The 12,995-nt window shown below is 40.0% G+C and overlaps 1 protein-coding gene across 17 annotated transcripts in view; it reads right to left on the bottom strand.

Annotated features, from left to right (window-relative positions):
- Window positions 1-2,864: 2,864 nt before the first annotated feature.
- The window catches only part of lrrc7 (leucine rich repeat containing 7), a 130,759-nt gene continuing 120,628 nt past the window's right edge, over window positions 2,865-12,995 (bottom strand). For 9 of the 17 annotated variants that reach the window (XM_084354948.1, XM_084354949.1, XM_084354950.1 and 6 more), the window contains 4 exons: window positions 11,909-12,174; window positions 10,729-10,821; window positions 5,397-5,471; window positions 2,865-3,226 (listed from right to left, as the gene is read on the bottom strand). In XM_084354948.1, the coding sequence (XP_084211074.1) occupies window positions 3,116-3,226; window positions 5,397-5,471; window positions 10,729-10,821; window positions 11,909-12,174 (545 nt within the window). In that variant the 3' untranslated portion in view covers window positions 2,865-3,115. Of the gene's footprint in view, window positions 3,437-5,396; window positions 5,472-9,188; window positions 9,341-10,728; window positions 10,822-11,908; window positions 12,175-12,995 lie in introns of those variants that run through there. The other 8 variants (XR_014622756.1, XR_014622757.1, XM_084354938.1 and 5 more) reach the window with 8 other exon arrangements.

The raw sequence follows: 12,995 nt of genomic DNA, 5'->3' as shown, positions 1-12,995 counted from the left end.
CACAGCATTTTTTCAATTTTATACATATATTATTTTTTGTAAAAACTGTATCTTAAATAGTATGTACAGATAGCGTCTGCAAAATGCATTCTAAACACATGATATATATTATATATACTTCTGCAATTACATTTCTCCGCATTAATACTCAAACTTAAAACTGGAAGGATTTCAACTTGCATGTGCAAATAAATAAAGAAATAAATAGTTCTGTTAAATCATCACTAAAATTTGTCCAACTTATAACTCGACAGCGTTTTTCTCTCTTCGGAGGTCAAAGTACTTTTTGTCACACAACAGAAGAAGCAGCATTCAAGTTGGGTAGGTGTAGGTACTGCAAAAGCATGAGTACATTCACAATCAATATGAGTCATTTTAAATTGGATTTCATTCACAGCTATGTACAGTGACACCGTCCTCAGCATTTGTTCAGCTCTTATGTAGTTTAAACACATAGAAAATGACTGTTTTTATAGTCATATACATATATATATAATATATATTTGTATAACACAAATTCACAATTACAGTAGAAATACATTTTATACAGTTTTGGATAGTACATGTGTAGGTCTCCAAGTCATACTGTGCGTACTTCCATCCATAACTTTGTTATAAGTGTCATTATTATAAAATATCACAATTTTTGAGCAAAGCTTAGGTATATCAATATATTTAGAAAGAATTACCTGAAACATGTAGTAAAAAATAATTATATTATCAAACCTTTTTCTCTGTTCTCATCACAATATCTTTGATTTTTCAAACTCTAAATAGGGTCGGTGGTCACCTGCGATTGAGATCTCTCAACCACAAGACTACTCTGTGCCATTTTGTGTCCCTTATATTGAATTAACTAAATTCTAACGCTTATTAAGAGGGTTGACACAAAATGGGCACAGGATGACTCTGTCATGTCAAGTAAAAGTAAAAGACAGTGAAGGATGTTTTGCTCTGGATGAAACATCAGATATTTTACAGAACAGAACACGACTCCCCGTCATGAAACGTCTTCAAGACACGTGCTGCATTTACACGAAGACAGAAAATGAATCTTTTCACTCTTTTTCTGTGGTTTCTTCTGACATGTCAATACGATTTCTGAAGCATGACTGTGATAGTCAGATTTTGTAAGACCACACTTCAGAAATCTCTCATATAATCTCAGCCTCTACATCAGAGTCTACGTCACTTTGTTTCCCTCTTCCTCTAAATGTCTTTTTCCAAACACCACCATATTCTCATATAATTCTGAACACTGGCCAAGTTGGCAAATCTAAATTTCCATATACACCTTGTGTCAATTAGCATCTCCTCAAGTTAAAAAAGTTACAGTGTAGTGCAGCCAAAAGTCTTTGTGACACAGATCTGATCGTTCCCTGATTGTCTGAGGAGGGAGAATCTGATTCACTACAGATTTACCCATTAAGACACCAACACTGTGTGTTATACCTTATTGATTCTCTTTTCTCTGGTTGCTTTCTACAGGGAGATGAGAGGTGAGGGCACTTCAGCTGAGCGGATGCTTGCCGAACGTTAAGACCAGTTTCCCGACATGCCGCTGCTCTCACTGTGTGCAGATCAGATCTGGGCCACAAAGAAGTAAAGCTCTGATGTTTTGGGCCTGTGTAAATACAACCAGGGAGGGGCAGAGGGTCCATATGTCACCAACTATAGAACATCAGTCTCACTGAAACTCAGTGATATAATACATCTAGAGTCCTCTACAGAGTAGAGAACTCTAGAAGCCAACAAAAAAATGGCTGGCTGACAGTGACCAGTGATTTGAAAGCATGCTGTAACTTCATCATACAACTCAAACAGCTAAAAAGGGATGTTAACAACGCTGTAACAACACCAGAAAACAGGACCTCAAAATATGGCACAGGTATTATGAATAATGTTGCAGTGTGTGTGTGTGTGTGTGTGTTTGGTTTTATAATAGCAGTTGAATTCTAAAATCAGGCTAGAATATAAACAGGGCTTCATTATGCAATATGTGTTGTGTATGGGGGCACATACGTCTACTGTATATGTCTGTTTGCCTGGTAGTTCATGTGCACGGCAGTGTGTGTAAACATTAGCATGACTCGCTCAATAGATGGCACTGCAGGAGTTAGGCTCTGCTGAAAATCTCAGTGGGCCGAGCCTCAGAAATATTGCTTTAGCTCTTTTCAGCACAGCTGTGCAAGCAACAATTGTTAAAACGAAAAAGTAGCAGTGATGAACTATGAACAGTGTTTTCTTTACAGAGAAAAACCAGCGGTATAGTATAGAAAATCATCCATTTGGAGAAATAATCCCTGTATGTTCATAAGAGAGAAGTCAGAATGTGGTTTATCAACAATATTTATATTAACCATAAAGTTTTAGAGCTGTCTGTCCAGGCCCCAAGGAGAGTGCAGCTCTAGAAAGCTGCAGCTCTATGTATATACACAAGGCAGAAAGTCTTAATGTTTCAATTTCTGTACACTGGAGGCAATAATAACTGCAGAACAGAAGAGAAGACAGCAGAAAAATAATAAAATACAGGACAGTGACGGAAAGAAAAGAAGTAAACAGAATAGAAGACAACAGAAAAGGGAGGAGACGAGAATTGGACAAAGCAAAGAAGAACGATGAAGAACACAGAAATCATGTGCTACACCTAATAAATCATTAAAAATCTACCATGGACAGCAAAATAAAAGGCATAGGAGAAAAGCGAAAATATACCAAAACCCTAACTAACCAACAAAAACAAACTATTCAGACTGACCAATCAGATGACTGCCTAATTAACAAACCAATCACAAAATCCAAACTGCAGCAGCCCTGTAGGAACTCAGAGTGTAGAGTCCTCTTGTGGTCTGTCCAGTCGTCGATCAGGTCCCTGACCGCCGGTAGACAGAAGAGCCGATATGTTTCCTATGGTACATTTGGCACTAGTATTTGCCTTTGGTCCAGCAATAGGCAAATAAACGTCTGTGTGTTCCCTTAAAAAGGTAAAAAAGGCGGCTCATTTTTCAGTTCCACAAGCCTCCAGCGGAGGTCAGGTGGGGTGGCGTGGGATGGCGATGAGCAGAGTAGAGAAGCGTTGTTGTGTTTGTTTGTTTGTTTGTTATAAAACTATTTTTTAGCGCGTGCTGCTGTCTCTCAGAACCGTCAAGTCCACCGTCCGCTGGAAACTCTTCAGCAGAGAGACGGCTGTCTCGTGCTCCATGTGTAAAAAACTATGTCCGTTAGCCTGCAAGGCAAACACGCAGCACAGTCAACAGCATGTGTGTGTGTGCATGTATGTGTAGATGTATGTGTGTGCAGTATATCCATACATGTGTGTGTGTGTGTGTGTGCGTGTGTGTGTTTGTGCAAGGATGGAGGGTCACTGCCATCATTATCTCAGTAACACATCACTGTTGGGGAAAAGAGAGAGGAGAGTAGGAGCTACACAGTCATGCTGTAGAGAGAAAGGGGGTAAAGACAAAAAAGGGCTTTTAGATGAGTTCATCCAGCTAAACTGTACATCTGTGGAGAGAAGATGACGGGGGAGGAGGGGGGAGGGAAACATGAGAGGAGTGAGAGATGGAGGGTGACTGGGGGGTTTAAATCTGTCATGGTTAAACACTGACATCTCATTTTGACTTGCTGTACAGTTTCTTCTGGGCTTAATTCTACTACTGCTACTTTGAAATAACGGCTACAGCGAAGATATAAATAAACTTAATATTTATATTTAATTGCTGTTTATTGGTTATATTTTATAGATTTACATGGGGGGTAGAACTTGTTTCAATAACTCTTGTCACATATGGGAAGGTATCTCTTCAAGCTGTTACAATACATCGTTTGAGCGTTAAAATCAGAATGCACTCACGTTTGCCTTTCACAGCTTACTGTACATTCAAGAGAAACAGTCTAGTAATGTGATTTAGGGCTCCACGACAGTGAAAAATAACTGGCATTGCAATATTTAATTAATTAAAAAACATAAAATGGTTCCATACAGCTCGTCCAGTGTAATCCAAGTCTCAAAAAGCCCCGCGATCATGAATAGATTTGAAAAAGACGCCATTTACCATTAATAAGCAATAAGTCGTAATATGCACCCCGTCTGAAGTGGGTTCAGAAGCTCAACCGCGCAACAAGGCTGTAAATATTTTTTTTTCAAGTCATTTTGATATCTCGGGACTTCCGGAGACTTAGATTTTCGCTGAATGACCTGTCTGGAGCAATTTTTTTTTTTTTTTTTTTTTTACAAGCCCTCATCTACTTCAGTTGTTTAAGAGAGTGCTCCAGAAAACTTCACTCAACTTGTCGTTGGCATGGGTAGAGTGGATAATAAACTATGGGATGCACGATATAGATCGACCGATAAATTATCGGCTCGTTAATGGAACATTTACATTAGCGATTATTGGTGGATAATGAAATTAGAGCTGATAAATAGAACCGACAATACGAAGCCAAATTGCTTTAGTTGACTTAACAAGTGCAGCATTTACACACAATATGTGGTGGTATGCACCTTTAAAGTTACTTTGCCAGCCACCAGTAAACACAGAGAAGAAGAAGAAGAACAATGCAGTGTACAATGTAGAGCCACGCAATGTAGACAAGAGCCACACATATCGTCTCTGGAGTGGCCGTTGTTTTTCATGTTCAGGAGAAGACAACACAATTGTAACTTGCAATACGTGTTCTGCAAGTGTTCAGAGAGGAGGGAAAGAGTCTATGGGTTTAATACAATAAGTCTTATTAAATCATCCATCTTTGCCCACTACGTCTGAGCCTTTTTACCCTCAGGGGTGCATCAACTACAGGTTATGAACTCATATTTAAAATACAAAAATGTGAAATTATAATTATTATTGGTATCCTCATTGGCTGTGAGAAGAAGGAGAGAAATCCATATCGTGCATCCCTATGATAAACTTCTTTTCTTGGGTGAACTGCTCCTTTGCATTGTTTCCTAGCTTTCTGGATTTAATTTGACAGTTTCATAATGATAAAAACATTATAAACAACATATTATTTCAGGCTATTCAAGTCACCCCTGTGATCTTTGGCTCAAAATCTTTCATGGAGAATAATGAATGTATGGGGGGGGCGTCATGCTGGAATTCTGAACCAACAGGTAAACACAAATGCAGGATTTACAGGCAGTGAAATGCTTTAGTCTGATACACTCTTGTACGCTAAATAAAAACATCCAGTACGATAACACTCTTGTTGATTTGTGATCTGTGGCTCAATCACTGCAGCTAATCAGTGTTTGTGCACCTCTGTTGGAGAAAGTAAAGTGTGCCTGTGTTTTCCTAACAAATGCTCTGCCTGCCACACTGATCATACAATAAGGGAAGGGTTAGGGAGGGAGAAGCTGTTTCTGGCCCATCTGTTGATGAGTGAGAGGGTGTTACCTGCAGTATCTTGTCTCCGGGCTGCAGGGCAGAGGCGGCGGGCCCATCATGCTGTACCCTAGTAACAAAGATACCCTATAAGTCAAAATGATACACCGTTAGGACAACACAGGGACACGATGGTTTAGAATCTTTGCCTTTCTCATTCTCATCTCATCATCCACCCCCCTAAAAAAAAAATCACATTTCTGCCAAAAATATATGGGAATTTGACCAATGCTTTCTCTTTGTTCTAAATTTAGAGAGGCATGCAATGCATGATGATAGAATTTTAGCAATTTGAAGTACTTGGGTTTACTTCCTATTGGCATCCATCTTAAAATTTACAGAAGCTGAGTGATACATCCTCCCAAAAAGACAAAATGGTTTATCATCTGTATGTACAGATAAGGACTTGGCATAGATAGACATGATGTTAGAAAGAGAGAAAAATAGATATACAATAAATATATAAAGAATAGGGGAAGAAGAATAGGTGTGGGATGGATACTGGCTAGAGGAAAGAAGTAGGTGGCGGGGAGGGCAGAAGATATTTCATCCCCCATATTTTCCCTCAATAACCCAAGGCAGAGATTGTAAAAACACCAACATCTTTTCACTGAGAGCTGAAAGATGTTTTTGAACACAGAAAGTGTGGGACGATGCAGCTGTATGACCTCAACATGGTTCAACAGGCAGTGCACGTGTTGAACACACAATAGTGAGTTTAACAGATTAATGTGCCACAAGTGACACCAGTTGAGTGAATGTAAGAACAAACACATATATTGCACGTTAAAGAGGTGTTTACATCAGAAGTGTTAGTTTAATTACACTGGGATTTATACAGTGAGCTTCATATGTGTACAAAATCAAATGATTTACATAATGTGGCTTTGAAATGGTTTAAGTTTGTGTGCAAAAAGCGCACACCAACTTCTTTTATTCATGTTTGGATCGTGTCAGTTAATTCACGACTTAACTACGTAACGACATATGGAGCTCACAGTACATTACAGATGTGATTGTAAGCAGCTGAAAACTGTTAGTCACAACAATTAAACATTTACACACTTGCACACAAAGCTGCAATGCCCTGCAAAAACCTTCCATTTTCAAAATTTCAAAATTTCTGAATTCAGAAATATACCTAATTTCAAGGTATTGCTGTGAAAAATACAGTTCACCCAAAAACGTAAGGCATTTTCTACTCATCCCCATGCCGATGGAGTCAATTTTGAAGTCCACAAAACATTTCTGGAGCGTCACACAAAACAGCGTTGAAGCATTCTCCTAATCAACTAAAGTAGACAGGGACTCGTTTCAAAATGTGATGGCTCCATACAGGCGTCATCCAAGTCTCCAGAAGCCCAAAAATCCAAAATTGATTTGAAAAGACATTATTTACAACCTCGACTTGCAATCAAGCTTGTGCACCCACTTCAGTTGAGGTTGCGTGCCTTTAGTTTAGCTACAGCAGTGAAGATTTCTGCCTAAAAAAGGGTGTAAATAACGTATTTTTGAGTTAATTTTGAATCTCTGGGTTTACGGAGACTTAGATGATGCTGGATGAGCTGTATGGAGCCATTTTATGTTTTTTCCAGATATGTTTTGTGGACTATGAAACTTTACCCGACTTTCCGTCAACATGGGGGTGAATAGGTCATGCTTGATTTACGTTTCTGGATGAACTCATCCTTTAAGTTTGACCGCAAGCTCATAAACTTATTTCTACACAAGTGGGCTGATGTCAGTGGTCAGTTTCAGACAAAGGACAATAATGGGGGTAAGGTCTTTGCAGCTCAGTGTTAATACAGATGTCAGTGTGTTATTGATAGCAGCTCAGTGTGCAAAGACAGCACATTAAGCAACAGCAGGAACAGAAAATTAGATTTTCAAACATCCATGACACAGATCTGAGTAAATGTCCATGTTCTGTTCCTCAAAACCCTGTCTTCTGTTCTTAGACCGAGCCAGAGAAGCTAATACATCAAAGCCGGGGATCCCACTCCTGTCAATACCGGCACTGTGTCACCGTCTTTACTCCCCAAATCCTCATTAGCCAGAAGTGAAACTAACCCAGTAGCTTAGTGCTCCACAGATGTTTTTTTAAGTCGAACTTAGAAGCTCAATCCCATTTCTTTTTATTGAAACTAATAATGACTTCTAGCAGGTTTCGCAAAGGATTGTGAAACATTAGGAAATCACTGGAGGATCTAAACTTGATTGATCGAAACAACTTGCTAGATACATTGTGGTAAGGAAACTCTTTTTTGTAAATCATCAGTCTATCTGAATTAGGTCTTGGAAGATTATTCTGTGTTTATAAAAGAAATACATTCAAATAGATTAGATATTTTAAGGAAGATGATACGAATTATTTGTTGTTAAAAGTAAAAAAAAATGTTGTGAAAAAGGAGACTGTTATATACATTTACAGATGATTTAACACTAAAAGCTTTTGTTAAGTTTAGGATTATAGTTTCAGTCATCTGAACAACAAATATGCGCTTTTTTATAGGGAAATATTTAAAATGGCTGAATTGAAATGAGTGATGAAATTAAAATAACCTATAATAAAAAGGACTGAACCATTTTTGAATGTATTACAAAAACAAAGCTCACTGATTATTCTGGGCTACAAGTGATTTTCCAGCCCAGATAAATCAGAGGATGGATGCACACAACAAGCTGACCACAAGGGGGAGCCACAGTCCTATGGAACAGCGGTGGCTGCAGTAGGCTACAGGGATCAGAGCCACAGATGTATAATTTATCAGTCAAGCTGTTTTGATACACAGTCCTTTTTAACTATTTAAACCCTGGCTCAATTTAGTCTTAAGTCTGCCCTTAATTAAGGGAAAAAGATTGAAATGGCAAAGTCTGCTCTGACAAATAGTCACAAATGTACCTGCATATGTAGAGAAATATTGGATAAACCCAAGTGAGTTCACATAAGTAGCTTAAGAAAAGATGATACAAACCAAAATCAAAGGCATCGCCATTTGTTTGAGCTAAAACTGCTGTGAGTTGACAGCCATTGAAAAAAATGAAAGAAACCTACAGCTAAGATGTCTCACATGTGTGGATGGAAATAACAAGTGGGACAGAGAAAGGACAAGGTGATTCAAAGGAAATGTGGTGGTGACAGATAAAAGCTGTTTTTGAATCATGGTGACCCTGACAGAAGGAAGATAGAAGTGTGACCCTGTGGAGGCCACGATGTATCTACATACATCCCCTCACCCCCAAGGATTATGAAGCCCGAACCCACCCTACTTTGCCCCTGATTGACTTCCTACCTAAACCTTACCAATCCAACCAGCTAATGTGCCTTTTCCCTACACATGCTGGCTCAGCTTGACTCGGCTTGGCTCAGCAGTCAGCCCAGCGCAGTAGGGATTTGCACTTCTATTACAACAGGGCTACCCATTTGGGGTTTGTATTTAGATCATGATGCGCTTGTCTTGAATAGTGGTCAAAGGAGCGGCTGTTCTTCCTCCCCGTGTTATTATTGAAGAATCGCAGCTAACAAAGCTATGCTAACTCTTTGATAAATATTGTTTTATTTTCCTATAATTTCAATAAAAGTCCCCTGTTTTCTAGTTTTTTAAAACCTTTACTACGAAGGAGCAAAATCAGGAAATGTTTGGTTTCCACCAGCCGTGAGTTAACACGACTCCTAAAACAGCTGAGAGCAAACACGATGAAAAAGTCAAATAAAGCAGATGTCTGAAAGTAGAAACAGTGACACAGGAGACAAACTAAAGAGGTTCAGTCAGAAGTTACGAAAGTACTAAGAGATGAACACACAGAAGCTTTTAAACACGTCCTTCTCTCTGGTCTCCTGCACAGAAATGAGTTGAGTCTCGCAACACACGCTCGTATGAGGGGTGGAAGGGGGTCATCACTGGTTGGCCATTGGTTAGCCGGATAAGGTCCATCTCAGGTGCGGCCCGGCACAACTAAACACATGAAACATTTCATGTTCACTGACATCACTGCAGATACCCAGAGGATCAGCATGTGACTGACAGTTAACGTCACTGTTTACATTTCACTGAAACTTCAAAAAGCTACATGGTAAAGGTAAATGTGTTATACTGCAAAGCATTCTGCAATATCCATTTAGTCTGTCTATATCTACACCTATATCATATCTAATATACGTTATATACTGTTCAAATATGCTGCATGTATAATGTAATTACTTGACAATATGCTGAGGAGAATCACTTGAGAATGCTAATCTGCATCGACTCTGTTTGCAGTCTCTAACATGGCGTTAATAATGGACAAACTGCAGCTGGTGGAAGCTTTATGGATACAAATAGACATGGGAATGATTAAATAACTGCACATCAGCAACTGAGTCACTACTTGTCTACATAAAACTTAAGTTAAAATGATGAATTGACAGTTTCTGTATTATCACTTCACACCCCCGACTTAAATTAATTCACCATTGTCACATGGGCTGTGCAGAGGCTGCCTGTTTAAAGAACTCCTCTTGTAAGCTCTCTATTTATAGACCAGCTGTCTCGTCAGTTACTCAACATCTGAATAACAGTCAGTAAAATCTGCCATACTTCCCATCCCTAGATCAAAGTGTCGAACATCTAAAATCACCCACGGTGTCCCAGAACTAAAGCAGCCTTCCTAAAATAGCTGTCAGAGCTCCGCGAGCAGCCTCGCTCCTTTAGACTGACTATAGCAGCATGTTTCTAGGACAGACTGCCATGTGCAGCAGGCCTGGGGGATCTGCAACCCCAACAGGCTCTTAGTGCAGGCACACACTGACAGAATCAAACCCAAAAGTAGAAATGATAAAAGAGTTTGGCATATCTTGCAATAACACATCATGTATGCACGTGGGCACACATCTATTTATAAATACTGAAATTCTGAAAGTCTTTTGCTGTAACTTAATTTTCCAAGAGACCTACGGAGGAGACGAGGACACTGAGAGTAAACCAAACACACAAAACACACTATAATGAGATGTACGTGCTATCAGTTCTAACAATATACCTTGCCAAACTCAAATATCATTTCTCTGAGGTCTTCCGTCATGTTTGGTGATGCTAACAGTGACTTCAAATGTTTCGAGAGGTTAAGTATTGTATCACACCTCAGGCTTCTTCACCCCTTCAAATCATAAACTGCTGTTTTCCAACAGTCTGTAGTATGAGATCACAGACTCAAAGTTAACCAAGTCAACTGCTGCCCGGGAGACGGACAGACATACGGACAGATAGACGAAAGACTGCGGTAACGAGCAGCAGTTTCCATGGCAACTCTGAGGTAAAGCCGGGGAGGCTGTGATTGGCTGGCAGGCCGGGTCGGGTCGTACCATGTCGGAGGGTTTGAAGGGGTTCCCCTGGCCGCTGATGCCACCAGAGATACTGAAACCAAGACCAGGGTTCTTCTCTATTCTCACACACAACTAGAGAGAGAGGACGAGGAGAAAAGGAAAGACAGAAAAAACAAAAAAAGAAAAGAAAGAAACACAAGTGAAAGTGAAATACAAAGATCATAACAAATCTCTACACAAGCAGAGAGTAGACAACATGCACAACAGTGGAAGAGTGCTTTCATGTGATGTGTGACACGTTTTGGCAGCTATATTGGAGGTCCTCAGTTCTCTGGCAACAACAATGGAGCCACAAATATCCTTGTCAGAGTTTCTCAATTTGGCATAATGAAATCCGTCTCATACTAGGAAGGGAAAAACAGAACCCTGCAGGAAGATCAGCTGATCCGGGTGGTGTGAATGACTTCATGTTCCTACCTAAACTGGTACACTGTTCTCCATCTGTGAAATATCTCAGATTTAGAACTACGCCTCCACGGCTTTTTCTAGACCTGCTTCTTCACAAACGGTTGCTGTTAGGTGGCTAAAATTACACTGAAATGTCCCATTTACTATAATACTTTGTGTCCTTTAGGTAACAGCTTGTCAGCCTTATGTGGAACCTTCTAAATCTACTTGCCAGTGTGAACATGTGATCTGTAACCATCACGTCCTGTAGTTAACACATCAGATCTGGCTAGTTAGTTAGCTTTAACCACTACTGTGTTCAGCTTGCAGGTTGTTTTTTTTTGGTTTTGAAAGCCATCTTCATCTTGTATTATTTCCCTTTTACCATGTTTCTGTTGCTCTGTTGCTTGTGAGCTGCGTGTTTATATAGTCTTATTATCCGCCTGTCACTCATTGGTGAAGTATTTTGAATCACACCAGGCAGACTGATTTAACTGATTGAACATTGTTCAGGTTAGCTGTGCTGACTCTTTTAAATACAACACCTGTTGTAGCAGAGCCACAGCTGAAGAAATCTACAGTCAGTTTACTCTGTCACAGCTTTTAAACTCTTTCACCTTTACTTTTAGTGTAACATCCACAAAACTAATGTCCTCTCTAACCTAGTAACTCTATGTTTAGCCATCATCTGAGCATCATTTTCAAACAGACCTCCAAGATAGTGTCGGACGTACAGACAGATGGTGATACAGACAGACAGACAGACAGATACCTGTTCCTGGAAACCATCCGTGCTCTTCTGGCCTTTAGTCTGCAACAGGCAGCGAGCGCTTTGGGGCCGTGGGTTGGTGTGGGTCATGACAACCTGGTTGCTATGGACCATGCCCTGGTTGCCGTGGTACTGGGGGTTGGTGGCAGGGAGGGAGGGCTGATGGGAGGTGTGGGAGGAATGGGGGTTGTACTGGGGCTGGTTCCCAGACGGGGACATAGCCATGGACAGGCCGGAGCCGGGGTAACCCTGTCCAGGAACAGAATGGCCTGGACGCAAAAAACAAAACAAACTGGTCGCTTCAAACATTCTGAATGAGACTTCCTACAATAGATCAATGTGAAGGCTGTTGATTTGAGACACATGGCACGCATACTTCATTATACACTTACCAACTAATGTACTATTACTGGCTTTCCAATTTGGTTACTGGGCCAAATTTTGATAAAACTCTTCAAGCCAGGGTACCTTCAACTACTTAAAGACAGGAAAAAAACAACCTATCCAGCTGTGTTGCCACACAAAGTAACCAGAGGGGTGTTTTTACATGTCATCAATGATGCCATGTAAAGCAGAGAGAGTCTGTCCTGCACTTTTTTTTGTATCTCCGAGTTAATGTGTTCATGCACGATGAACAAAAAAACAAATTTGCTTCCAGCTGAGGCTGAAATAAAAGCTGGAAGTACTCGACAAATAAGAGATGTTCAGTGCTGCAAGCCCACACCTTGCACTTTTGGAAAGTACTTCCTCCGAGCAGAGACTTTTTGGGGGCTAAAATAATGTTACAGGAACATAATTTAGACACTGCTCCCTGCAGTGGAAACACACTTAATTCACAGTAGTAGTTCAATAAAACAAGGGCACCAGGCTATGCTAACTGGCTCACAAATGCCAGTGGTAATCCCTGGTCTGTTTAGGTTTCATGACTCTTGATTAATTTTAATTGTTATGGATTTGGAATTTGTTTCAGATTTCATGCTGTGACTGGATGTGACAATATGACTGGACGTCTGTTTCTAACCCCAATAATTTCATTTTCTATATAACAATCCTACAGTACTCCTTGCACACATTTAAAGTTTTAACTCCT

This window comes from Pagrus pagrus (assembly GCF_965226575.1).
Source record: "Pagrus pagrus genome assembly, chromosome: 6".
Classification (NCBI taxonomy): domain Eukaryota; kingdom Metazoa; phylum Chordata; class Actinopteri; order Spariformes; family Sparidae; genus Pagrus; species Pagrus pagrus.
This window is presented reverse-complemented; position numbering and strand designations above follow the sequence as displayed.